The 24801-nt window shown below is 63.4% G+C and overlaps 1 protein-coding gene across 2 annotated transcripts in view; it reads right to left on the bottom strand.

Annotated features, from left to right (window-relative positions):
• Positions 1-1924: 1924 nt before the first annotated feature.
• Positions 1925-24801, bottom strand: part of SDK2 (sidekick cell adhesion molecule 2) — a 186274-nt gene continuing 163397 nt past the window's right edge. For both annotated transcript variants that reach the window (XM_084862127.1, XM_084862128.1), the window contains 8 exons: positions 23574-23711; positions 20931-21092; positions 19059-19184; positions 15967-16131; positions 14074-14214; positions 13448-13586; positions 11116-11242; positions 1925-3418 (listed from right to left, as the gene is read on the bottom strand). In XM_084862127.1, the coding sequence (XP_084718253.1) occupies positions 3065-3418; positions 11116-11242; positions 13448-13586; positions 14074-14214; positions 15967-16131; positions 19059-19184; positions 20931-21092; positions 23574-23711 (1352 nt within the window). In that variant the 3' untranslated portion in view covers positions 1925-3064. The remainder of the gene's footprint in view (positions 3419-11115; positions 11243-13447; positions 13587-14073; positions 14215-15966; positions 16132-19058; positions 19185-20930; positions 21093-23573; positions 23712-24801) is intronic.

Below are 24801 nucleotides of genomic sequence, written 5' to 3'. Positions count from 1 at the left end.
AGCCGGCGGCTGCTGCTCAGGGGCCCCCTCCCACCCCTCCCCCAGGGTGGGCACCTTCCGCTGTGCGTGGTGGGAAGGTGAGGGAAGCCCCTGCCCAGGGTGATCTATGGGAGGGTCTCTGGCACCTTTAAAAGCCCTGCCCGGGGAGGTGCGGGTAGACGGAAGGCCTCGAGGCACCGGGGCCGGGCCAGGCCGGGCCGGGCCGGGCTGGGCGGGTGGCCGGGGTGCCCTCATTCCCCCGCCGAATCTGGCAGTGTTGGGGGCAGGACCGGCAGCCTGCGTGTGCAAACTCCCTGGGGCCCCGGGAGGAACGCGGAGCAGCTTTTTGGTTTGTCTTGGCAGCCGTGTGCAGAGCTGATGTGAACACTGAGGCACGCCAGGAGGGGGAAGGGCAGGGCGGCCTGGTGTGGGCCGCTGGGTGCGACACCGGGTTTCCCGGGGCCACGGCCAGGCCAAGCCGCAGGTGCCAGGTGTCCTGGTGTGAACCCGCCCCAGGTGGAGTCACACAGACCAGGCCCGGGAAACCACAGCGGGGAGGCTCCCTGTGACCCGGGGCAGTGCCCGCCTGGCAGCCAGGTGCAGCCAGGACGGGGGTGGGCGGAGCCTCCTCTGCCCAGCAGATATGTAAACAAGGGCAAACGAGAGTCCCAGGTTTGGCCAGGGTGGTGGCGGCCACATTGCCAATGGGGGGGAGGGGACGGTAGGTGAAGGGTGGGCTTTCACCCCGGGCCCAGCCTGCCTTTGGGGGGTCACCCAGGGGCCCTGGTCTGCACCAAGCCGGCCGGCTCTGCACAGTGTCCCATCCTCTCAGATAACAGGTCCCGAGTGGAGACAACTTAAGAGGTTGCTGCAAGACCTTGCTAACACACAGGCGGTGCGGTGTGTGCTCTGTGCATGCCTGTGTGCGCGTGTGTGTGAGCCCGTGCACGTGTCAGCATGGATGTGAATGAGCATGTGGGGAGGAGGGCGGGCGGACATCTGAGTGCACCAGGTGACTCATGAAAGGCCAAGGAAATCTGGCCTCACGTGCAACTCTCACACACACACACACACACGACACACATGCACGCACGGATACACACACACGCCGTCACACACGCACACGCCATGTTTGTACTCATCCCTGCTTCCGCTCCACAAAGCCCCTCAGGGGGCTGAGCTAGAATAACTCCCCAGTGTGAGCTGGGAACTTCCTTAAATGGCTAAACGCGCAGCAGACAGGGAAGAAGATGCAGCTGTTTAAAAAAAAGAGAGAAGCAAGCGGAAAGGAAGGAGAAGCGGGTCGCAGGCGGGCGGCTGCAGATGTGTTGCTATGGAGATGCCAGATGTGCATGGGAGCCAGACCTCCGGCCTGTGTCCTCCTTTGGGGGTGGGGGTGGGGGAAGGCTGTGCTTCCTTTCCCAGACCTGCTCCGTGGAGCAGCTCTGTTTGCACACATTCCTGGGGGGGAGGGGGGAAGCGGGGAGGGGGGACAGGGGAGGGGGTCCTAGTGAGTAGGGAGGAGCCGTGGCTGGGTGGGTCCTCTCCCCAGCCCCTGGCCCCCTGGAGTGGCTTCCCAAATCCTCCACTCAGGCCTCCCCCAGCTGTTCCCTTCACCCCCTCACATAGGTCACCATCAGCTGGTGCTCAGCACCCCAGGGAGCCCCGCCCACGAAGGTGTCCCATGCGGCACTGGACGCGCTGGCCCCCCAGTCTCTTCCCCCCGCTGTGGGCACCAGGGCAGCGGGCCTTATTGAGGCTCCCCCTCGGCCCCGCATCCCGAAGTCCAGGCCTCAGAGCGGCTTTTTAAGAACATCCCTCCGGGCGGGCTATGTGCTCGGAAGCTCTGCCTCGTCAGCTATTCTGGTCCCCGGTCCCCTCGGACCTGCCCCCGGCGGCCTGGCCCTGCTTTTCAGGACTGCGTCCAGCCCCGAGGACGGCCCTCCCTGTGCTGAGAGCGGAGAGCTGTGGGTGAGAGGGAGAGGGGTGCAGAGCTGGGGGAGCCTCTGGTTTGGCTACAAGAACCGAGGGGTTTCTCCTGCAGAGGCTCCGGCCCTGCTCCTCGCCCGCGGACGGGCAGGTGTGACGGGAGGAAGGTGTCTGTCTGGGAGACAGCTGTCTGCAGGGTCTTCCTCGCCCACCCTCACCCCCAGCCCCAGGCAAGCACAATTTCCTCGTCCAAGGGGTTCCCTTTGCCCTCTTCCTCAGGGTCGGGAGTGAGGGGGGGTAGGGGGGAGATGGTACCTGAAGTGGAAGGAAGAGTGACATCACAGCGACCTCCATACATTCCTGACTTCCTGCGTTTCTCCCCATCACCCCGCTGATGCCCGGCCCGAGGCCATCCCCGCTCCCCTGCGCTCCGGAAAGCGAATCCAAGCAAAGGGGTGGCTGGGCTGGGGGGAAGGGGGCCTCTCCTGCACCCCGAGGAGCCCTCTCCGAGGTTTAACAAAAAGCATGTTAGGAGCAGGGAGCTAGCTAGGCGAATTCTCACCTTCCAAATGTTTGATGGGGAAGCAGAGCGAGGCGGGGTGGGGGAGGCTGAGGGGGGGTGCAGTGAGGGTGAGGAGGGGGCAGTGAGGGTGAAGACCAGGCAGGGCGCGGCAGGGTACGGCAGGGGGCAGCAGTGCCCGCTAGCTACAGGGACCCACGTGGCAGTGTTGGGTGAAGAGAGAGGAGGGGAGCTGTGCCCAGGGACACTCAGCCTTGCATAGCACCAGCCGGCCGCGGGCCCTGCGCTCCAGCACATGCCGGATGCGGGGCAGCCAGTCAGACTTCCAGAAGCTTCTCCCCGCAGCCAGGCCTGAGCCTCGCAGCCCTCTGGCCCGCTGCTTCTTCTCCCCCTCTCTCCAGGGGCCCCACCCACTCCCGGGCACCAGGCTGCTCCCCCCGCTCTGCACCCGCCCGCAGTCACCGGGCTGACCGACGACGGTGGCTGGCTTTCTTCTCCCTCCCCCTCCTCTGGCCCTGCTGGCCCCCGGGTCTCCGGAGAAATAAACTCAGGAGGTGAGCCGCTGCCTTGGTTTCCTGGTGTTTCTGTCCTCGGGCAGGGGAGTCCGGTGCCGTCTCTCTCGTGCCTCCTCGGGCATCAAACGAACGATGAAAACCCGGCGATCGGAGCCCGGGCGCCGGGGGCCAGGCTGCTGGGGGGGCGGTAGAGGGTGCTCTGCTGGCTCGGGGGGTTCGGGGGGTTATGAGGCGTTGGGGTCCGACTGGCCTTGGGCCGGAAGAGGCTGCCCTGCTGGAGGCCGCCGCTGTTGGCCGCGGTGGCGTGGTCCGGCTCCCCCGACTCGCTCTCCGTGTAGCTGTAGGCCTGGGCCCGCGAGATGCCCTTCTGCTGCCGCCGCCACGAGTTGTAGTAGGTGGGGTCGCTGATGTAGTGGTTGACGAAGGAGTGGGCCTTCTGGTGGTTCGGGTCGACCTCGTACTCGCTGTCGCTTCCCTGCGGGAGGGAGGGGGGGGAGAAGAGGGGGCGTCAGGGGCCCCGTGGGGATGGGCGGCGAGGGCTCTGGTCTGAGTGTCCCCTGGCCTCCTCCAGCCCCGGACTGGAGGCCCTTCAGCTTCCCGAGGGTATGGTGCCCCCTCCGGCCTGCCCTGTGCTTCCTTCAGAGCAGATCCTGGCACAGAGCCTGCGGATGTGTGCATTTGTGGTGTGAATCCTCACCCCGAGGATGTGTCCTCGTTGATGTTTAAAGGGAGTGGAAGAGAGAGGGAGAGACAGAGAAATATCGAGGTGTGAGGAACACATCGATCGGTTGACTCCTGCACACGCCTTGACCAGGGCCAGGGCCTGGGGGGCACCTGAGTTACATGCCCTTGACAGGAATTGGATCGGGGATCCTTCGGGCCGCAGGGCGATGCTCTACCCACTGAGCCAAATGGGCTGGAGCTCACTATCTGTCTTTGGTGCCTGGCTTCTTTCCTTCAGCAGAGTGTGTGTGTGTTTTAATATTTCTTTATTGATTTCAGAGAGGAAGGGAGAAGGATAGAGAGATAGAAGCATCAATGATGAGAGCGAATCATCAATCGGCTGCCTCCTGCACGCCTCCTACTGCACAACCCAGGCATGTGCCCTTGGCCGGAATCGAACCCCGGACCTCCCAGTCCGCAGGCCGACTGAGCCAAACCAGCTAGGGCAGCAGAGTGTTTTTGAGTTGAGTTAATCCTGCCTTTATTTTTGCTGTTTCTCATGCTTTCACATCTGCTGACCCCGGATGTACTGCCCCTCCCAGGGCGGGTCCATCCTCAGACGATGAGCTGATTTTGGAGCCCACCGCCCTCGGGATGGCTCCCACCTGCTCACCCACTACTCCCCGCTCCTGATCGCCCCACGCCACGCCCCCACCCCCCAGGCCCCTGGATGTATCTGGCCTTCCCTACGCCTGTCCTCCGGCTTCGACTTCACCGTGGGCACCACAGCCGAGGCTCCTGCCAGGTCTTCCTCCTGCTCCCCTGCCTGCTGGCGGCCCTGGGGTTTCCCCGGGGGCCCTGCGTGGCACCGCCTGTGCGTGTGCGTGCGTGTGTGTGCGTGTGCGTGTGTGTGCACCTTTTTCTTGAGAACTTCGAGTAGCAAACTCTCTTTCAGGGCGGCTGTCTCCCGATCTGTTGGGCTCACCACACCCGAATGCTAACAAAACCTACATTTCAAAGCAGAGGTTCATGCCTGGTGTGCGGAGTGCCTGACCAGGTCCAGGCCCTGACTTACTGCGGGGCCGGGGCCGGGGCTGGGGCCGGGGCTGGGGCCAGGAGGGAAGACCTCAGAGGCTCCTGGCCTGCCCACCCATGCGGGATCCGGAATGACAGCCACACTCAGTCATACAACAAGCACGAGAAGGAGACCCACAGGAGTTCTGGCCGTTCCCCCGACGGCCATCCCGAAGCTTTTGAAAAGAAAGGTAACGCGTTGCATTCGTTCTTAACATGGCTGGAGCCCGGGCCTGCTCGGCTGGCGCTCCGTCTGCCTGTCGGGGAGCCGTCACGAGGCAGCAGTCCATCTGGGACGCGGAGCCAAACAGCATCGGGATCCGAACGGTGCAGCCAAAAATAGCGTGCCCCCCTCCCCCACCCCACGCTCCCGGCAGTGTTCGGAGAACTAAGAAGACAGCAGATGGGACTTCCCTTACAATGAACTCTCTGGAAGAGAGGCCCCGGATGTTAGCGAACAGTACACGCCAAACACAACACAGCTCAGGGCCCGGGCCCGTGGCTCAGCCCGTTAGAGCATCATCATCCCGATACGCCAAGGTGGTAGGCTCAGTCTCTTGGCAGGGACACCTACAAGGACCGACCAATGGGTGTGTCAATAAGTGGGACAACACATCGATGATCCTCTCTCTTTCTCTTTCTCTTTCTCTCTCTCTCTCTCTCTCTCTCTCTCTCTCTCTCTCTCTCCCTCCCTCCCTTCCCCCCCTTCCTTTGTTTCTCCCCCTCCTCCCTGATTCCTCTGTCTCTCCAAAGAAAATGCTGTTCAGAAGACTGGACTAGGGTTGCCTCATCTCTGCCCAGCAGATGCGTGCTCGGAGCAGCAAGGGAGTGCCACCAACCTCAATAAAACACACTCCAGAAACGAACTACAGCAAGGAGCCCAGTGAGCCCACCGCAAAGGAGTCTGGGAGATCAGTGTGTCCTGCTTTGCAGGTAGGGAAGCAGGAGTTGGCCTTGCCCACCTGGTCCGAGCCGTGGGGCCTGTCCTGTGCGCGTGTTCTCGGGACCGGAAGTCCTTATGGCACCTAGACCCTCAAGAGCAATATCTACAGTGCACAGACCACCGTGACACCACCGTGACCTGAGTTACCTGTAGAATGGTCACAGCCCTGCCTGGAGCCGGTGAACGGCCACCCCTCTGCCGTTGGCTCAGAGCTGCCTGATTTCTCCAAAGCCCACGCATGTCCAGAGGTCACAAGACGGGGCCTGAGAGCCCTGTCCCCTCCCGGGTGATACATTCTCCCGAGTCAGCCTGCGAATGTATGTCCGCTGGCCCCTCTCCTCCGCCACCCCCTCCGCCCCCTCCACAGTCCCTGCCGCTGACGCTCACCCTCCTCACCCCTCTTCCCAGCGGAAAACCCCAAGACCAAGACAACGGGCGGTCCCTGGCTGGTCTCCCTGGGACGAGGGGCAGCACAATACGAGCCCCTTTCTTTGCCTCCCGCCCAGCTGCCGGGCGGAGGGAACAAAGGGGCGCACAGACACAGGGCTCCATATGCCACGGGTGGGAGGGGGAGGGGGGCACCTGAGCTGGGCTGTGGTGAGGTTGGCCCGGAAGCAGGGAGGGCTGGGCGGGCAGTAGCGATGCCAGGAGGCAGGAGGCTGGGGTCAGGCTGGTCCAGGGGCAGCGAGGGTTGGTGAGTGTCGGGGGGAGAGGGGGAGGGAGTGGCCAGAGTCTCCCCAGCAGGGCACCCACTGACTGGCTGGGGTAGTTGCTAGGGGTTTGAGAACTCTGGCCGGCCTTGGGCCTCCGTCTTGCGGGGGAATCTCCAGACCCCTTCGGGCCCATCCCAGAGAGGATCGTGTCTGGGGTAGGAGGGGACTGTGGCAGGGGCAGTGCCAGCTCTGCTCCTTACGGGCTCGGTGCCTGTGCACCCATCCCGTGGCCTCTCTGGGCCTCCGCATCCCTGCCTAGAAGAGGGTGGGTCCCTGCAGGCCAGAGGGTGAGGTGAGCTCCATGGCAAGAAGGCTGGGAGAGGTCTTGTTAGGGAGACAGTGAGGGCGGGTCTGGGTGGGAGGGGCCTGGAAGCCCCACCAGAAGGGGTCAGAAGAGGCCAGGGGGGCGGGGGAGGCTGACTCTGCTGGGGCAGCCCCCTCCTTTCCCCCTCCCCCATACCTCCCCCCTTCTCTAACGTGGGGAGATGGGGGGATGGGAGGCCTGTCTGGGAGGCTGGGGAACTGGCCTCTCGGCCCTCTTGGGGGGTTCAGATCCCAAAGCCCATCCATCCAGTCATCGCCCTGGCGCCTGCTGCCATCCGCTGAGTACCTACTGTGTGCCAGACACTCTGTGGGGCCGCATTCCTGGTGGGGGAGGGGGAAGGGAGGGAGGGAAGAGCTGGGAACCAAGTGGGCTGGGGGCTAGCTTCCCGCCCTCCTGCCTCCTCCCCGCAGCTCTCCCAGGCCCAAGGAGGGGGTTCTGCCTCGCGCCTGCTCCCAGTCGGCCTCCTTCTCCGTGAACATCTGTTTCTTCTCTGGGTGGGGGCGGGGCGAGGAGAGAAGAAAGCGCGGAGGGGGGGGGGGACACGGGGGCTCCCATGCGGGCTCTCCACTCGGTAATTGAATGCAGCTTCCCAGTGACGGCCCAGCACAAAGGGGGCTTTCATAGGCGGCCCCGCCAGGCGGCCAGGCAATCAGGCAACTGTCTCCGCTCTGGGCCTCTTAACAGCTCCTCAAAGCTCCTCAATCAGCAATTACCAGGGCCTGGGCGGGGAGGGGGGAAGAGGGGAGGCAGAGGGGGGAGCTCAGACTCCAGGCCCAGTGATGGGAGCCAGGAGGGGCCCAGCAGGAGGAAGGACCCCAAGAAAAGACAGGAACAAAGGAGGGCGCCAAGGGAAGAAAGCCTTCTGCTTTTCTGCTAGTTTCTCGAGGCGGAACTTGGCACCAGCTCCGCCGGCGATGGGAGGGCGCCGTGCAGGCTTGCGGGCATTGTGGAGACCCTGACGCCACCGGGCAGGGTGCCCTTGTCCTGCTGGGTCTCACTCACCAGGTCAGGCAGGAACCTTTAGACCCGTGCACCTTTAGATTGGTCCCAGGGCTGTGGTGTCAGGCGCTGCCGGCACCCAGGCCAGCCTGAAGCCGGGGTGAGTCTGAAGCCGGCGTGAGACTGACCCCTCCGATGCCCTTACCCGGAGCGAGCCTCTCCTGCACAGGCCGCAGCCTGGGGGTCGGCGGTGGGGCAGGGTGGGGGGAACATGCTAAGCATCTCCCTCCCTCTGGAGGCACCATTTTGCCAGGGCGCTGGGCTTCCTGGCACTAACACAGCTGGGGATCTCCCACGAATGTCCTTGGGAACATTCATCTCAGAGACAATGTCACACAGGCTGCCTGCGCCCTCACAGACCCTTTAATACCCTCAGGGAGCTCCCGGGAGCCAGGGCTGTGGCCCACCCCCTCCATGGTCACCCGTATTAAAGGGTCTGTAAGGGCGCAGGCAGCCTGTGTGACATCTTAGGCTCTAGGGCAGCGGTTCTCAACCTTAGGGTCGCCTAAGACCATCGGAAAACACAGGTATTTACATTATGATTCATTAACAGTAGCGAAATGACAGTGATGAAGTATCAACAAACAATGTTATGGCTGGGGGTCACCACACCATGAGGAGCTGTATTAAAGGGTCGCGGTGTTAGAGAGGTTGAGCACCTCTAACTGCTCTAGAGGGTTAAGTGGTGCCATTCTGGAACAGTCCTTGGCATCACTCCGGAGAGCACTCCATAAGCGTGCACTGTTTTGATGGGCTGCTCAGTAAAAACGACATAAAGTCTAGCTTGTCCTGTGTGCTTCTCCACACCGGCCAAATGCCATTGTAACGGGCTTAGCGGGGCCGCCAGGACCGCACGGCGGACGGAGCAGCGACCTGGAGCGGGCGCCTGGCCGGAACTCCCTGCCTCGTGTGCTAACCAGGAAACGCTCCTTCCAAGCCCGGGCTCTTACTTTGAAAAGGAAGTTGGAAGGAAGCCATGCTTGGTTTTTAGAAGTTCCATCAAACAAGCCACAGGCCTTTAAGCCTCAGCCTTGTGTGCCTGCCCCTCCTCCCAGCCCCCCTGCCCAGGCCTGGAACCCCTTCTCCCCCACCCCCGCCCCCACCCCATGTCCACTGGGGACAGCCAGCCCCCCAGCCTTCACCACAGCTCGTTACGGCCTTTCTCACATCCTATCATGTGTGTCTGTTTATAAGAAACGGGGACATTTTGTTTATGGCCGACCGTATCACAGGGAACCGGCTGGCAAATGTCCACCCGTGTTGGAGGGGGAGCGGTGGGTGGTCTGACAGGGAACAGGAACCGGGCGGCACACGCACGGCTCACCCTCAGAGGACCTGGGGGAGCGGGCTTCCAGCAACAGGGTCTGCGGAGCAGCTCCGGAGGGAGGGCGCCCGCTGTCCCCGACGCCGAGGGACGTACCCTGGAGAAACCATCCCCGCAGGATTAATATCTCGGGGCACCCACCATGAGCCCCGGAGTGAACGTCACAACAGGGGCCGACACCGGTTTGGCTCAGCGGATAGAGCGTCAGCGGACTGGGAGGTCCCGGGTTCGATTCCAGTCAAGGGCATGTACCTTGGTTGCGGGCACATCCCCAGTAGGGGGTGTACAAGAGGCAGCTGGTCGATGTTTCTCTCTCATCGATGTTTCTAGCTCTCTATCCCTCTCCCTTCCTCTCTATAAGAAAAGAATAAAAAATATTTTAAAAAACTAAAAAAAAGAAAGTTGCAATCCACACACTATCTGCAGTCGGGGCGAGAGATGAGTCACAGACTCTCCTTAGGCTGGTGACCAGGGCCTCGGAGGGGGGCCAGCCCTCAGGGAGCTCCCGGGGGCCAGGGCTGTGGCCCACTCCCTCCATGGTCACAGGGTACAGGCTCAAGAATGAGTGTGGGAAGTTAGCGGCTGTTCACCTCCTGCACCCACCCCGCTCACCGCCCCAGACAGATACTGACATCCGGGCCTCCTTAGCTGTCAGGGCACAAATTCCCACCTGACCCCGAGGCCCAGGGCCCAGGGCATAGGGCCCAGGGCCCAGGCTGCAGCGGAAGGACCGTTCCAGAGCAAGCAGACCCAAATGGTCCCGCCTGGCACTGCCCGGGCCCGACTCTCGCTTAGCCATCCCTGGGGCAGCCCTGGGACAGACGGAGCCGAACGCCTTAGGTCTTTGAACTTCACCTTGAGTGCCTAGGTCTAAGTGCTCGTCACCGTGTTCGGGGAGAAAGAAAAACCACGCTCCAGGGAAGCCTGGCCCTGTGAGTCCCCGTATGCACGTGGCGGCAAGGGGTTAAATTCTCCTAACAGGATGCCGGGGCCTGAGTCACAGGAGGCCCTGGGAGCCAGGCTGAGCTGGGGTCTCCGTCCCTGCCCCCTGAGCGGGGGCGTGAGCTCCCGCCTCGCTGGCTCCGCCGAGCTCACAGAAACCCTGGGGCCGAACAAGGCAGCCGTGGGCGAGGGGCCCTGGTCCAGGGGGCCCACAGGCCTGATCCCAGGCTGGCTGGCACCTCCCACCCGGCCCACAGCCCTGCTCCCTGCTGGCATCGCTTCCTTCTCATCCTCTCCCAGGCCCGGCAGAAAGGTCCAGGGCGTGGGACCCCGTGGCCTTTCTCGGTCCTTCCCGGGCAACCACCAGGCTTGGCCAAGGGCGCGAGGAGGGCTGGGGCGGGAGGCCTGACATCACCTCATCGGAACACACTCAGCCCCCTCACGCCTCAGCCTGGGACAGAGTGTCCCCGTGTGGCCCACCCAGAGGCACCGTCCCTTCTTAACACGTGAGCCGACACTTACTAAACGGCCCCCGCAGGCCCGGCCCTGTGCTAAGCTTCTCTCTGCCGAATCGCAGCAAACCCTCCCCACAGCCCCACCAGAGCCTGCTGTTACCCTGCCCGTTCCACAGATGGGGACACTGAGGCTCAGAGAGGTTCTCTGCCACACCCAGGACGCCCCAGCGCATCGGCAGCAGAGCCAGGGTTCAAACTCGGGTCTGGACCTCCAAAGCTCTGATGCCTTCCCGGTCCCTGCTGCTTCCCAGCCGTGGGGTTCCGGGGCACCCAGCCTTCCGGGGCCCATGCTGACTCCGACCAGCTCAGTGTATCGGTTCTCTGGGCCCTGGCAAAAGACAGGCTGCAACCGCCCTCTCCAGGCCTTCTCGGGCCCTGACAGGCCACAGCCACTGAGCGACCGAGCACAGGGTGCCTCCGGAGAGTGTGAGGACCATGGTCTCGGGGTGTCTCCCATGATCACGGTTCTAGGGACCCCGTGAGCCCCGGGTGCAAACTCTGAGCAGAGCCTGGGAGGCGGCAGCTGGCCTGTATCCGACGTGCACATCATTTGCTGGGGCCCCTGCGTGGCTATGGGCCACAAAGGGGAGCAGAGGGGGGTCCAGGTCGCTGGAGGGGCCGCCCTGCAGGTCCGCTCTCGGGAGGGCTGCTCCGCCCCGGCCAGGGCCCCTCACCTGAGAGTCGGAGACCTCCGAGGGCTTCTCGGTCAGGCTGCTGCTCTCGGCCTGGATGAGGTCGTTGTACTTGGTGACGTCTTCATCCGAGTAGTGCAGGCTGCCCGGGCTCGGCCGGGGCGGAGACCTAGAGAGGGAGTGAGTGGGGTGAGGGAGGGCTGAGAGGTGGCCTCCCCCAGAGCAGCCTCCTGTGGTCTCTGGTCCGGGGAGGCCACCGAGAGGCCTGGAGGCGTGGAGTCCCTCGGACCCCTCACGCTCCTGTGCCTGCTGTTCACAGGCCTGTGCCATGGAAGGTGGGGCCCTGCCTGGGGTGGGGGAGGCTCAGGGTGCTGAGGGTGCTGGGCTGAGCTCTTGAATGAGCCCCAGGGAAGCGTGTGTGTGGGGGGGAGGGAGGGTGGGCGGTGGGGCGCACCTTGACTCTCCACCTATGTCTCCAGGACCGCAGGCCTTAGCATCACAGCCGGGACTGTGACCCAGCGCCCTAGGCCCCCGAGACCTCGCGAATCACACTCTCAGGGGAGGCCTGAGACCTGCGCTGCAGACAAACTCTCCCCGCACTTCCTATGCACAAGGGGAGCTTCGGGGTCAGCCCCGGGGTCAGAGAGCCAGGAAAGCCCCCATAGGCTCAGAGGTTGTGGTGGTTCCCGGTGATGCCACGCCCGCCTTGGAAAAGTCGCCCCGGGGAGAGGAGAGGTGTGCATTTCCGGGTGAGAGAGAGGCCTGGCTGCCGTCACCCAGGAAACACGCCTGGCACTCCTCCCGCCTGGAGGCCTGCGGGCCGGAGCTGGGGCTGTGGGCAAGGAGTGGGCAGGCCTGGGGTCCTTCACCCCTCTGCCCTCAGGGCGGGGTGCCAGAGGGTACTGCCCAGGGCCTCACCCCCCAGCATCTGTCCAGCCTGCTCTGGCACCGTGGCTCTGAGCCCAGCTGTTCGCACGGGGGCCGGACACCGCCTGCTGCCGGAACGCTGCTCTGAGGACAGTCCCGCGACCCGGGGACACGTCCCAGGCCACCCCTTGCCCCATCCGACCTCTGGTGCTGCCTCTGAGAGTGTGAGGACCATGGTCTCGGGGTGTCTTCCATGATCACGGTTCCAGGGACCCCACGATCTTATTTTATTCCAATCGACACAGTGAAGCTTTGTACTGAAAGTAAAGCAGTCACCGTACCAGCCGAAGCTTCCTGGGGATGAGGCAGCAAGTGCAGGATAGGGAGGAAGGGGAAAACGGGGTGCCAGGCTGAGCTGCCCTGGTGACAGGCGGGGAGTGGGGGCTGGCACGTCCCCAGGGCTGGGCCAGGCTGGAGCCTGGGGCTCCTTTGGTGCAGACGGGAATTCTGTGCAGGCCCAGGGGTGCGGGACGGGCAGGGCTGCGGTGTGTGTACACTGTGGGTGCGAGAGGCAGGCCAGGCCAGGCCGTCCTGAGACGCCCCTTGTTCCGGGTGGCAGGGCTCTGGAGCCAGCCTGGCGAGACTGCGGTGGCCATGCTGAGCCGGCCGTGGAGGCATCAAACGCCCCTTTCTTTGGGAAGCTGGCTTCTCAGAGGGTGAGAGTGGGCCTCGTTGGCCAGCACCCCGACCCCACCCCCACCCCATCCCCCTGGAGAACACACACATCGCCTCTTCCCTCCGGACCAGACAGAGTTGTTTTGTGAGCTGCCCCTGCCCTTGGCCACGGGCAGCCCTGCGGCCGCAGGAGGGCCTGGGGCTGGAGAGACGTAGGGGAGAGAGCTGGTGGGCCACCAACCTTGTCCTTCCTGGAGGGCTGCTTCACCGCTGCCCTTGGGGGACCATGCTGAGAGTGTGAACTTGGGGGGCGGGTGGGTGGGAGAGCGTGGTCAGGAATGACAGCGGGCATGAGGGAGGACCAGGGGGGACGTGGCTACATTCGGGGTGTCTGTCCTTTCCTGGGGGTCGGACAGGTAGGGTGTCCACGATCGTGGGGAGCCCCTGGGGCCTCTCACTCTGGTGGGTCTGCCTGGTGTACAGGCCGTTCTTCAGTCTCCCCTTGGGGGCGAGTGGATAGCAGGCTACGGGCCACTGGCTTCAGATGGCAGTCTACTGGTCTCCAACACTGGGCATGCTAGGTGCCTTCTGCTGTGATCGATGGAAACCCTTTGTCCCCACCTCCTGGTGACTTTCCCGCCCGTGTGCCCTCGCCCAGGCTGTGCGCCCCGGCCCCTGCCTGTGCTGACCGAGGCTCCCACTCACTGGGATGGAAAGCAGTTTCTGGGACAGGGTGAGGCGGAGGGGGCACTGCCTGCTCTGCGGCCCTCCCCAGCCGGGCACTGCCGGCCCTCAGCCCCGTCCTCCCGGCCCCCACGCCGAGGGCCGCTACCTGGTGTACAGGCCGTTCTTCCGGCAGAAGGAGTTCTTGACGGAGAGGCGCCGGTTGTTGAGCTCCAGGGCAGGGAAACTGCTTTCGTCCAAGCTCATCATCTCCCCGTGGCCCAGGGCACCAGCCTTGGCACCGCCCCCTGCAGGGCAGGTTGGCACGGCTCGGTCACACCATCTCTTCACACTGGGCAGCGTCCCCTCCCCCACCTCCCTTCGCCCCACCTGGCCGGCTGCCCCCCTTCCTCTCTCTCTCTTAAAAAAAAAATATATTGATTTTTTACAGAGAGGAAGGGAGAGGGATAGACAGAAACATCCATAAGAGAGAAACACCAATCAGCTGCCTCTTGCACACCCACTACTGGGGATGTGCTCACAACCAAGGTACATGCCCTTGACTAGAATTGAACCTGGGACCTTTCAGTCCGCAGACCGATGCTCTATCCACTGAGCCAAACCAGTTAGGGCTCCCTCTTTCTCTTGCTAGAGCTGAAACCAGACTAGGAAGCCCAGGCTGTCCCACCTGTGGGAGCGGATGCACTTCCGGGGGACAGACCCCCACCCATCCCTGCAAATGGGAGGCGATACGGGAAGGCCCAGCCCCTCGGGGAGGGCCGGGTGCTGGCTCACCCGAGTCTGTCTTCTTGGCGTACTTCTTGCTCTGGCCCCGGATGATGAGCACGAAGACCAGGAGCAGGATGAAGATGAGGCCGACCAGGGCGACCACCACCAGGAACCACCACTCCTCGTAGAACGGGTTGGTTTTCTGGGCTGGAGCACGGGTGGGGCGTCAGGACCAGGGTGCTCGGCCCCTCTTGCCTCCCAGCCTCCCATTCCAGCGGGTCCCCTACATCCTGCTCTCAGTCTATGGTCGGCAGGGGTCTGTGCCCCCTGAAGGAGGCCAAGCCTACGCCAAGGTTGGGAGGGACAGTCATTTCCAGTGCCAGCTCTGATCAATGGGGCTCCCCGGAGGCTGCTCGGAGACAAGTGCTGAGGCTGCTTCTGCACTCGGGAGGAAACAGTGCCGGGATTGACTAGTGATGTCTGCTGGAGACAAGGCTGCAGTGGGGAAGGGATGGTGTGTTTGCTCTTTTTTCTTTAAAAAAATTTTTTTTGAATTGAATTCAAAGAGAAAGGGAGAGGGAAAGAGAGAGACAGAAACATCAATGATGAGAAAGAATCATTGATCGGCTGTCTCCTGCACGCCTCACACTGGGGATTGAGCCTGCAACTCAGACATATGATTCGACCAGGAATCAAACCATGGCCTCCTGGTTCAGAGGTTGAAGCTCAACCACTGAGCCACACCGGCCAGTCTCCTTTTTATTTTTATTTTTAAAAATATATTTTATTGATTTTTTTTTTTTTTTACAGAGAAGAAGGGAGATGGATAGAGAGTCAGAAACATGGATGAGAAACATTGATCAGCTGCAACCAAGGCACATGCCCTTGACCGGAATCGAACCTGGGACCCTTCAGTCCACAGGCCGATGCTCTTTCCACTGAGCCAAACCGGTTTCGGCTGGCCAGTCTCCTTTATTTTTCCATTTCCACCCACGGTCTACCTGGGCAGGCAGAGCCAGCTCTGCGTTGCAAGGGTGCTTGTCTGGCCTGTGCTGGGCCTGGACAGTCTGTCCCCAGGCTCCGTGGGACGGAATCTCTTTCTGGCAGCAGAGAGCGGGGTTGTAGGGAGAGGATATGGCAGGTCTTTCAAATGCCTCCCCTGGGAGGGCCCCCCTTCTCTGAAGCCCCCAGGCCATGCTTTCTGTACCTGGCCCATCTAATCCCTGCTGCTGCCTGAGGAGGGGCGGGCTCCTATTCCAGCCCTCAAGTGTTTACTTATTTCCCACGATCGGGGCTGTCAATCTGGCAGGGGTGGGCGTGTGTGGGAGGAGGGAGGCGGAGGGGGCGTTGGAAACTCCCCGGTGAGTAGAAATTCTGAGTTTCACGTCTGCCTGGCGGGACGAGGCCTTGGTGTGAAGCGGTCAGTGCTTGGCTGTGGGGTCATGGGTTTTGGTAGAAGAGGCCCTTGTGAGCTGAGACACGCCGGACGAGAATGGGGAGAGGAGAAGGGGAGGATGGCAGGCCAGCCCACCCGGGCCCTGCTCAGCCAGGTGGTGTAGGCCCGTCTGCTCTACAGGCTGCTGTCTGTTTGGGGCTCTGTTTCTATGGAGACACTTAGTTTATGGCCTGGCGCCCTTGAATCTCCTGGCTGATGAGCTCAGGGAAGCTCCCGTGCTGGGCCCGGTGACTCATCCACAAGCCGGCTGGGCCCCCTGCCCAGGGCTTCCAAGTCCTTGAAAAGGAACCTGCAGGAGCCATGGTCCGTCCCGTTTCTTCCTTCCGAAAGCCGAGCCCTGACTCGGGCCCCGGCCTGGGGCTCCCTGCTGCTTCGGGGCACCGAGGGGACGAGAGGGGACGAGGGGACGGTGCACGTCGGGCCCAACCCCATCACTCCCGGGGCTCTGCTGCCTCCCCTCCTCCCCCTGCCCAGCCCCTGCGCCCCTCCCCCACAGGCCGTACCTGGCACGGACTGGGAGGGGCTGCTGGGGGTGCCGAAGCCGTAGTCGTTGACCGCGATGACCCGGAAGTCGTAGCTCACGCCCGGCTTCAGGATGTCCATGCTGAACGTGTAGGAGGTCACCTCCTTGGGGATGTCTTTGATGAGGATGTCCCACAGCCCCTCGTCTGCAGGAGCGCAGAGGGGAGGCCCCCGTGAGGGGAGGCCCCGCCCTACCTGTCGCTCCCTGAGAGCGGCCTGCCAGGTCTGCCCGTCAACTCCCCTCCCCAGGGCGGGCCCCCCGAAGGTCCTGGGAAGATGACAGCTACCCGGGCAGCCTCTGGCCCTGTGAGTCTGTCTGTTAAGATGTCTACACGACATTCAACGTGTGTAATAGGCAGAGCAGATTGCCACCAGCAACCCGCTATCACCATCTAGCCCAGTGGTCGGCAAACTCATTAGGCACCAGAGCCAAATATCAACAATACAACGATTGAAATTTCTTTGGAGAGCCGAACACCGACTTCTGCGCATGGGCCACGAAGTTTCAACTGCACTGTACACGTGCACACCTGCACGTGGTATTTTGTGGAAGAGCCACACTCAAGGGGCCAAAGAGCTGCATGTGGCTCGTGAGCCACAATTTGCCAACCACTGATTTAAACAAAGCAATGACCCTTTTTAGCCCTTATAGGGAAAATTTTGCATATTATTCTTTTAATAAATATATATTCTTATTGATTTCAGAGAGGAAGGGAGAGGGGGAGAGAGAGAGAGAGAGAGAGAGAGAGAGAGAGAGAGAGAGGGAGAGAGAGAGGGAGAGAGAAACATCAATGATGAGAAAGAATTGATCGGCTGCCTCCTATATGCCCCACACTGGGGATCTGGCCCACAACCCGGGCGTGTGCCCTTGACCGGGAATGAACCGTGACCTCCTGGTTCGCGCTGCTGGGCCTGCATATGTTTCCCGTCGCATCGCAAAGTGCTCCTCAGCATTTGGCTGCCTCAGAGGTCACCATCTGGTCCCCCTCCTATTCTTAACCAGGCCCCCGTGTTCCTGGTCCCCATCCCTAGCCAAAGCACACACGCAGTGGCATCGGACAAGAAGAGGGCTGTGTCTGAACAGCTGCAGAAGGGATGGGGGTTACCATGAGGCTTTGGTCCTCAGGCTCCTCCATGCCAAGGAGCAGGGGTCAGAGGACTATCAGGGACCAGAGGGGGTGGAAGGGCTCCCGTCTGTATGCCACCCATGTTGTCTCCAACTTCTGAGTTCTTGACTTTCCCCTCAGACCCCCAGCCTACCCCCCTACCCCGCCTCCGTCTTAACGATTAGCCCCAGGTGAAGGCAATGGCTCTTCACCCTCTCCCACAGCCTGCCGTCCCCTGCACCAGCCCTCCGCCACGGCCCGAGTGCTGGCCCTTCAGGGGATCCTGGCGTGGTCCCTCCTCTTAGCCTAGCTAGTCCTTGATCCCACCCGTGAGGACCAGCTCACGGCCCCCAAACCCGGAACACCAGGCCCCACGCCAGGCCTCCCAGGAAGCAGTGGACAATCAACAGGGCCGGGGTCCATTCTGCAGCCAACATTCCACAGCCTGGCATCCCGGCCGGCCAACTCGGGTGGAAAAAGTAGGCTCGGGCCCTGGCGGGGAGAATTCCGTACATGGCGGTCTCCAGGCCAACTCGGCAGCCGGCACCGGAGGGCCGGGGCGGGACCATCTGGAGTGGGGAGAGAGCCAGCCGTACGCACAGCTCCCGGCTGCAGGCTGGCTCTGAGCGGCTGTAGGTGTTCGCTATTGGTGACTGGAGTCATGCGCCTAAGATTCAGGCAATGACGGGGCGGCAGCTGCCCCCTGGAACTCCTCACATGAATGGCGTGCATTGAGATAATTAGGGCTCGGCTGCCCCAAGGGGCTAATAATGTGTCCCCAGGATGCCCCGATAGCCCCTTAGAAGTGTCACCTCCTGCCCAGCCCGGCCACTTCCCGTGGTGTCTGCCATGGCGTTTAGTGTCTCAGCTTCAGTGGCCTCACCACGGGGCCACGGAAGACCAGGAACCAGCCTCCGGCTCTGCCGACGCTGGCGCCTCTGATTAACTCGGACGCCTAGCAACCGGGGAGCTGGCAGCGGAGAGGGCTCCGCGGGTAAGGGGAGCCGGGAGGCGCAGGTGACACGGCGACAGTGAAACGGGAGCGTGCAGAGCGGCCCCTGCAGCGGCTCCTGGCCGCTCATCTGCCGATGGGTGGGGGAGTTCTTGTGATTCGATTTCAGGCCTGACAGGACAGGTTGGTGCGGTTACAGGAGCTGCTAAGCCAGCGCTGAGGGCGGAGTCGGCCCTTAAAGAGGCCGCTGGGTGTTGGAGGGGGGCGGGGGGTGAGGTGGGGGACAGCCGGCCTCCTTAGGGGGCGCTGGCCAGAGGGGCTGCCTGGAGGACATGGGGGTTTAACCTTTGTAAGCTTAATTCCTTGCTCCCCTGGCTTTTTTTTTTTTTTTTTTTTTAAATCCTCACTCGAGGATATTTTTCCATTGAAAGACAGGGAAACATGGATGTGAGAGAAACAGGAGCCCAGCCTGGGGAGGAGCCTGCAGCTGAAGTACCTGCCCTTGACCGGAATCGAACTCGGGACCCTTTGTTCCACAGGCTGACACTCTATCCACCAAGCAAATCGGCTAGGGCCGTGGTTGTCAAACTGCGGCTCTCGAGCCACATGTGGCTCTTTGGCCCCTTGAGTGTGATGGCTCTTCCACAAAATACCACGGCCTGAAGAAGTGGCGTTAGAAGGAGTTTAAGTTTAAAAAAAATGTGGCTCTCCAAAGAAATTTCCGTCGCTGTCCTGTTGATGGCTCTGTGGACTAACGAGTTTGTCGGCCACTGGGCTAAGGCTCCCCTGGCTTCTCGAACGGCCCTCCGCCTGAGTGGGTCCTCAGCGGGCGCTGGGTGCTGCTCTCTGGGTGTTCCTTAGCTAAGGGTGCACCTCCCTGCTCCCCACTCCCACGGCCACCCCCAGCTTCACCTGGAGACGATGACGGAAGGGCACCAGGGGGAGGGGCTCGGGAAGGAGGGAGGCCGTGAGACGCGGGCTCCGCAGGGGCGGCGGCTCAGCCGGGGCGGCGTACCTGACGGCCTGGCCTCGAGGACGTAGCGGGTGACGGGCCCTTTGCCGGGGTCGCCGCTGGACCAGTGGATGGCGATGGCGGAGCTGTACCGTACGATGATGGGCACTCCAGGCGGTCCCGGGGCACCTGCCAACGGCACACGTGGGTACGGGGTGCACGGCCCCGACGGGCACCCAGCCTGCCTCCCTGTGCCCCCGCTGGAGGGGCCGCCCCGCAAAACCAGCCCGCCTGAGTCCCGGGAAACCCTGCAGGGCGAGGTCGGGGGAGTGTGTCTGAGGCTCGACCTGCTGGTTCTTCTCTTTTGCCCCCAATTCCAAGTTTCAGGGCAGGAGAGGGACCCTAGGGTGATGCAGGAAAGGTCCTGGAGCAGATTCAGGAGACCCGGGTTCCTGGTCCAACCCAGGATCGATAGATGGGTGACGGATCAGTTCACATAGCCCTCGGTGCCTCAGTTTCCCCCCCTGTAAGGCCTTTTGGAATGGAAGGCCTGAAGGGATGTGTCATGGGGGCAGTGGAGGCGGGCAGGACAATGGCAGAGCAGGCACATGAGAGGGGGAGGTTGCTTTTGGGGGGCCGAGTGGGCCCCGCACATCTCCCCTCCGTAGTAAGAGGAGCGACCCGGTTTTATCTGTCACGGGACCCCTTCTGTCTGGGGGTGCCCCGCAGCACAGGCCAGTGCCTGTCCTCTGGCTCCCACTGTCCCCCTGGGCCCCGACCCCAAGTGCTGCCACTCATTCGACGTGCAGCCCTGCGTGCTCAGAGCCGGGCACACAGTAGGTGCTTCCTAGGTGCTAGAGGGGTCAGGAGCGGGCCGGTGACGGGTGGCTGGCTGGCTGGCTGAGTGGGTATGGGTGGCCCGGGTGGACACCTGCTGGGAAAAGGGCCGAGAGTCCAGCATCGGATGGAGGATCCCTGGGCCCAGGAGCTGGCGGGCTGGACCAGAGGCCCGGGACTCGGTGATAGAGCTGGGCAGACCTATGCCTGCCCGCGCCCAGTCCCGACCCAGGACCTTGAGGACCGCGTTTCCTCCCTCCCTCCCTCCCTCCCTCCCTCCCTCCCTCCCTCCCTCCCTCCCTTCCTTCCCTAACGCGTGTCCTGCCTGCAGTGGGACACGGCTCCAGGGAGGTGTGGAGGGTGGGGAGGGGCTTTTAGGACCCCGAGTTCTCGCTCAGGCCTGAGAGACGGAGCTGTCAGTCATCTCCTGGACCCTTGCCTGGTTTGGGGAGGGGCGTGTGCAGACCCTTTTCACTCACACCTGCAGGGGGCAGCTTGGCTCTCCCTTACCCACCCCCCCTTCTCCCCTCGTATTTCCTGTCCCCTGGCCTGCCCCAGGCCTCAGGTTAGAACAGTCTGTCCAGATGGGCATCTCTTGTCCCCATGCCACGGCTCGGCTGACAGCTCTCTTCCTGCTTTTGTTTCCCAGGAAAGCGGGCTTAGGTGAGAGGCAGGGGCAGGGCAGAGCGGGGCCGGTGGCTCCAGAAGGCTCTCCTGCAGCCCTGCGGCCTTGTTCCCATGGAGCCGGAGCGACAGCTTCTCTGCAGAGCCGGGGCAGGAAGGGAAGGTGCCCCGATGGTGAAAGCAGAGGCGGGGAGGGCACACCCATCGCGCAGGTGGACGGCGGGCGAGGCGGCCTCCTGGGCGGGGCCCAGCTCACCTTCCCGAGGCCGGGCTAAGCCAGGCTCTGGTGCCAGGAGGCCTGGCTCACCCTGCACTCCAAGGCCCGGCGTGTCTGCCCGTGTCTGCCGTCCCCCGGCCCGTGAGCCCCGCGGGGACCCCGCCTTGCTCGTCCTGGTATCTGGCACCCCTTCCTGCGTGGGGACTGACTGCCGTGTGCGGAGGGGGGCAGGTCCCGGCCCGCAGGCGCTCGCCCACCTTCTCCGGGGCCCGTGGTGACGTTGGCCTCGATCTCGGGCCCGTAGGTGAAGGTCTTGGCTCGGATGCGGAACCGGTAGGTCATGCCCTCTGCCAGGTCCTTCACCTTCAGCCACAGGGGGCTGCTCCCCTTCACGTCCACCGTCACGATCTTGCTGACGCCTGGGGGGAAGCACGGGATGTGGGCACTGCAGGGCGGCCAGGGGGCCCAGGGGCGGGGGCAGCAGACACCGCCAGGGCCAACGCCTCTTGGCACGAGGCCAGCCTGGCACCCTCGGCCACACCCTGGCACCCTCGGCGGATTCTCAGCCGCCGTCCTCCAGGCTGTGCTTAGGAAAAGGGCCCAGGCTACAGGGGCCTCAGAAAGGCTCCAGGCGGCCTGCCTCCGAGAGGACCACAGGCCCTTCTGCATCTGGAGGGAAACCGCGCGCCATCCTGTTCGAGTGAACGGCTGGGCCCCAATACGTCTTACAGCCCGTTTCTGTTCCCCTTGTCAACCCTACCAACTCCAGTTCCTAGGATCACCTTCCAGAAAGTGCTTCTGCAAAGGCAGCAGAGCCCAGAGTTGGAGGGAACACACCTACAGCCGGCTGAGGACAACCTGAGCCCCCACAGCCGGGACTATCTGAGCCTGTACAGCCAGGACAACCTCAGCTCCCACAGCCGGGACAACCTCAGCCCCTACAGCCGGGGCAACCTCAGCCCCTACAGCCAGGGCAACCTCAGCCCCCACAGCCGGGACAACCTCAGCCCTCACAGCCAGGACAACCTCAGGATGGTTTTCGGGAGGTGAGAGTTTGTGCTCCGTGTTTCACAGATCCAACCCCCGCCCTCCCACCAGCTGAGCTGGCATAGGTTAAACATGCACGTCCACCAGGCACCCCCACTGCCCAGTGCCCCGTAAGGAGGCCGCTGTCCCCCGAAGGACTGGCTCTCAGCTCCCATGTCCACTGAGCACACTGGTACCTGCTGGGAGACGGGCTCTAAGCCTGAGGGCTGTGCTCAGACCAACCGTCATATGTACGGCCGGATGCCATGAGGCCAGACAGAACCACAGAGCACCCGGCACTGCACGTGGTAGGTGCCCCCTCTACGTACTGAATAAATAAAGTGCTGAGTGTCAGACAGGGGGCACTCCAGAGGCGCTTCCTGCAGGAATGAGGAGATCTGGGGGCGACGTGGGGGCATGCCCAGGACCGGAGCAGCAGCTCTGGGTACCTGCTCCTTGACCTTTCTGAGCAAACCCCTCCTCACCATGGACCCTGAGGAAAGAGGGTCCTGGATGCTCAGGTGGCCTGCTGACCCGAGCCCGGGGTGGAGGCACCACCTCGGGGTGCAGACGGCGCACTGGCCAGACTGGGTGTCGCCCAGCTACAAGCAGGGCTTCGGGATCCTATCAGCCGGGACCTCGCGGGGCAGTCGGGACTATGGGAGGGCGTGGGGACATGGGGTCCAGACCCTGCTGGACAGAGGACCAAAGGCAAAGCGCTCACACCTCTCAAGGGCAGGCGGGGGGAGGCCACTGTGACGAGCGCACCTGTCTGTCCCCCTGCGTCCCCTCCCCGTGACCTCTGCCCTCTCCTTCCTGCCCCGGGGAGAGATGGCCCCCTGCCCGGGCCTGCACCTGACCAGGCCTCCCGGGGCCGGCTCCCCGCTGGCCTAGCACACGGTGCACTCCGCAGACGGGAAGCTGCTGGCACGCAGGTAGTGGCAGCAAAGACTGAGGGCCATTGTTCCCAGCTGACCCAGAACTGCTGGCCCCTGCAGCGTGCTCAGGGCTCCGCCCCGTGTCTGGCCGGGTTCAGGGAGGGGTGAGAGGGAGGGGTAAGCCCAGAGTGGTCACCTCTGGCCACCAGGGTGCCAGCTGGTAGGCCAGCCGCACCCCCAAGGTCTCGCTGGGCTCCGGAGCTGGACGCAGGCCGCTGGGAGCCCGGCCTCCTTCCCCCATCTCTGTCACTAGCTGTGATTCTGGGCTAACGCAGCTGGGGGCGGCGGGAGTGGGCCAGGGTCCCAGCCAGGGCCTGGAGGGTGGGGCGGGGGTTACAGGAAGGCTCTGAAGACAGCCCCGGGTCAGAGGGAGACAGCCTGAAGTCAGGGTTCAAGACCAGAGGCTCACAGAGGGAGCGGGGGTGCAATGCCCCCCAAACTTGTGCATCCTTCTGGGGAGAGGCTCTCGTCTTTCATCAGATTCTCCAAGCGGTTGTTCCTGACTCCACGGAAGGCAGAGAAAGCTGAACCAGAGTAAGGCTGGACCTAAATCCTGGGGGGCATGCCTGGGCCAGGCCCATCGCCCCCTGCCCCCCATCTTCATGACAGAGACGTGTCCAGCTTGGGATGCTGTCTCTCTCCCAGGGCCCTCCACCCCCACACTCTAGTCCCCCACCTCAACCCCTCCACTGCCATCGACTTTCGGACAAGAAGCGATTGAAAACTTGGGCCTGGGAGTTAGGGTTCCTGGGCCGCTCCTCAGCCTCACCCCCAACCTGTTTACCCTCAGGACTCCCCTTCCCTTGTCCCGGCCTCCGTTTCCTCTTTCTAAGCCGGGAGATGCTGGCCACGGGGACTGCGGTGATGGCGAGGGGACCCCGGCTGAGAGCGAGCCCCTCGGGGTGGGTGTCAGGCCCGCGGGGGGGTCCCACTCACCGTCCACGGGGGTGCAGGGCTCGTACACCAGCCGGTAGCCCTCCAGGACGCCGTTGGGGAACCGCGGGGCCTCCCAGGACACGTTCACCGAGGTGGTGGTCAGCTCGCTGAACCTGACCGAGCTGGGAGCGCTGGGGGCTGCGGGGGAGACAGCACAGGGTTTTTTTTCCTCCTTCCTCGGACTTCTTTCCAAGCCTCACTCAGCTCCCCGGAACCAGCGGGGTGGGGGCCCAGGAGACAGAAGAGAGCAGGGCTCCGTGCAGCACAGGGTGGGAGGGGTCGCCCGGGGTCACCGGACCCCCCTTCCTCTCCCCCACAATGCATCACAACACTCTTTGCAACCTCACAGTCCCAGAATGCTTTGCCTCATGTTAGAGAACTCAGATCCCTCCTGCTCAGGAGCCCCTGGCCCTGGCTCAGAGCCCCCAGGCCCAGCCTGTGTCCTGCCCCCGCGGATCTGCGGGGCCAGGCCGTGTCCTGGTTTTGTGCGGCGCCTCTCTCAGCTTCCCAGGGAGAGGGCTGGGGCTGCCTGGGCCTCAGAGCATCCGGCGGGCCCTGACTGGACAAGACGGCGGAGCCGCCGTGTCTCTCGTCCCCGGGGCCGGGGCTCGAGGCCCAGAGACCACGCTGTCCCACGCGGCCGGAGCCGGGGCCAGCCGAGGCCTTTGGAAGAGCAACCCAAAACCACGGGGTGGGCGCTCCGGGGGCGGACGGGAAGGAAGCATCCCAGGGCAGCCTCCCGAGCTGGCTCCAGCAGGATGGCCCGGCTATTATTGTCAGGGCCGCCCCCACGGAGCCGGAGCTGACCTGACCCCGCTTCCGCCCGGCTCCGTCCAGCCCGGGCTGCCGCGCCAGCCAGCAGCCTTTGAAGGAGGCCGGAGCGCAGGGGGCCCTTCCTGCCTCCGCTCGGCCGGCGTCCCGCTGTGTCTGCGGCACAGGCTCCGGGGGCTCCCATCCGGCCGCCGGCACCCACAGAGAGGGGTCAGGACAGGCGGGCGGACACACACACACAGATCCTCAGAGCCGGAGGAGGGACAGGGTTTTCCGGAAGCCAGCTCGTCCCCGAGGAGGAGGAGAGGCCATTTACAGAACGGGAGGCAGCAGGGTGGAAAAGACAGCTAAGGAGGTCAGGGCGAGAGGCGTGGGGGTATATACCCCCCCCGAGAACAGAACTCCGTGACAGCCAAGGAGGGGGCCTGGCGACAGCTCCGGGCCAGCTCAGACACCC

Source organism: Pipistrellus hanaki, assembly GCF_964339955.1.
Source record: "Pipistrellus hanaki genome assembly, chromosome: 16".
Taxonomy (NCBI): Eukaryota; Metazoa; Chordata; class Mammalia; order Chiroptera; family Vespertilionidae; genus Pipistrellus; species Pipistrellus hanaki.
Note: the sequence above shows the minus strand (reverse complement) of the source record. Positions and strands in the feature narration are given on the sequence as shown.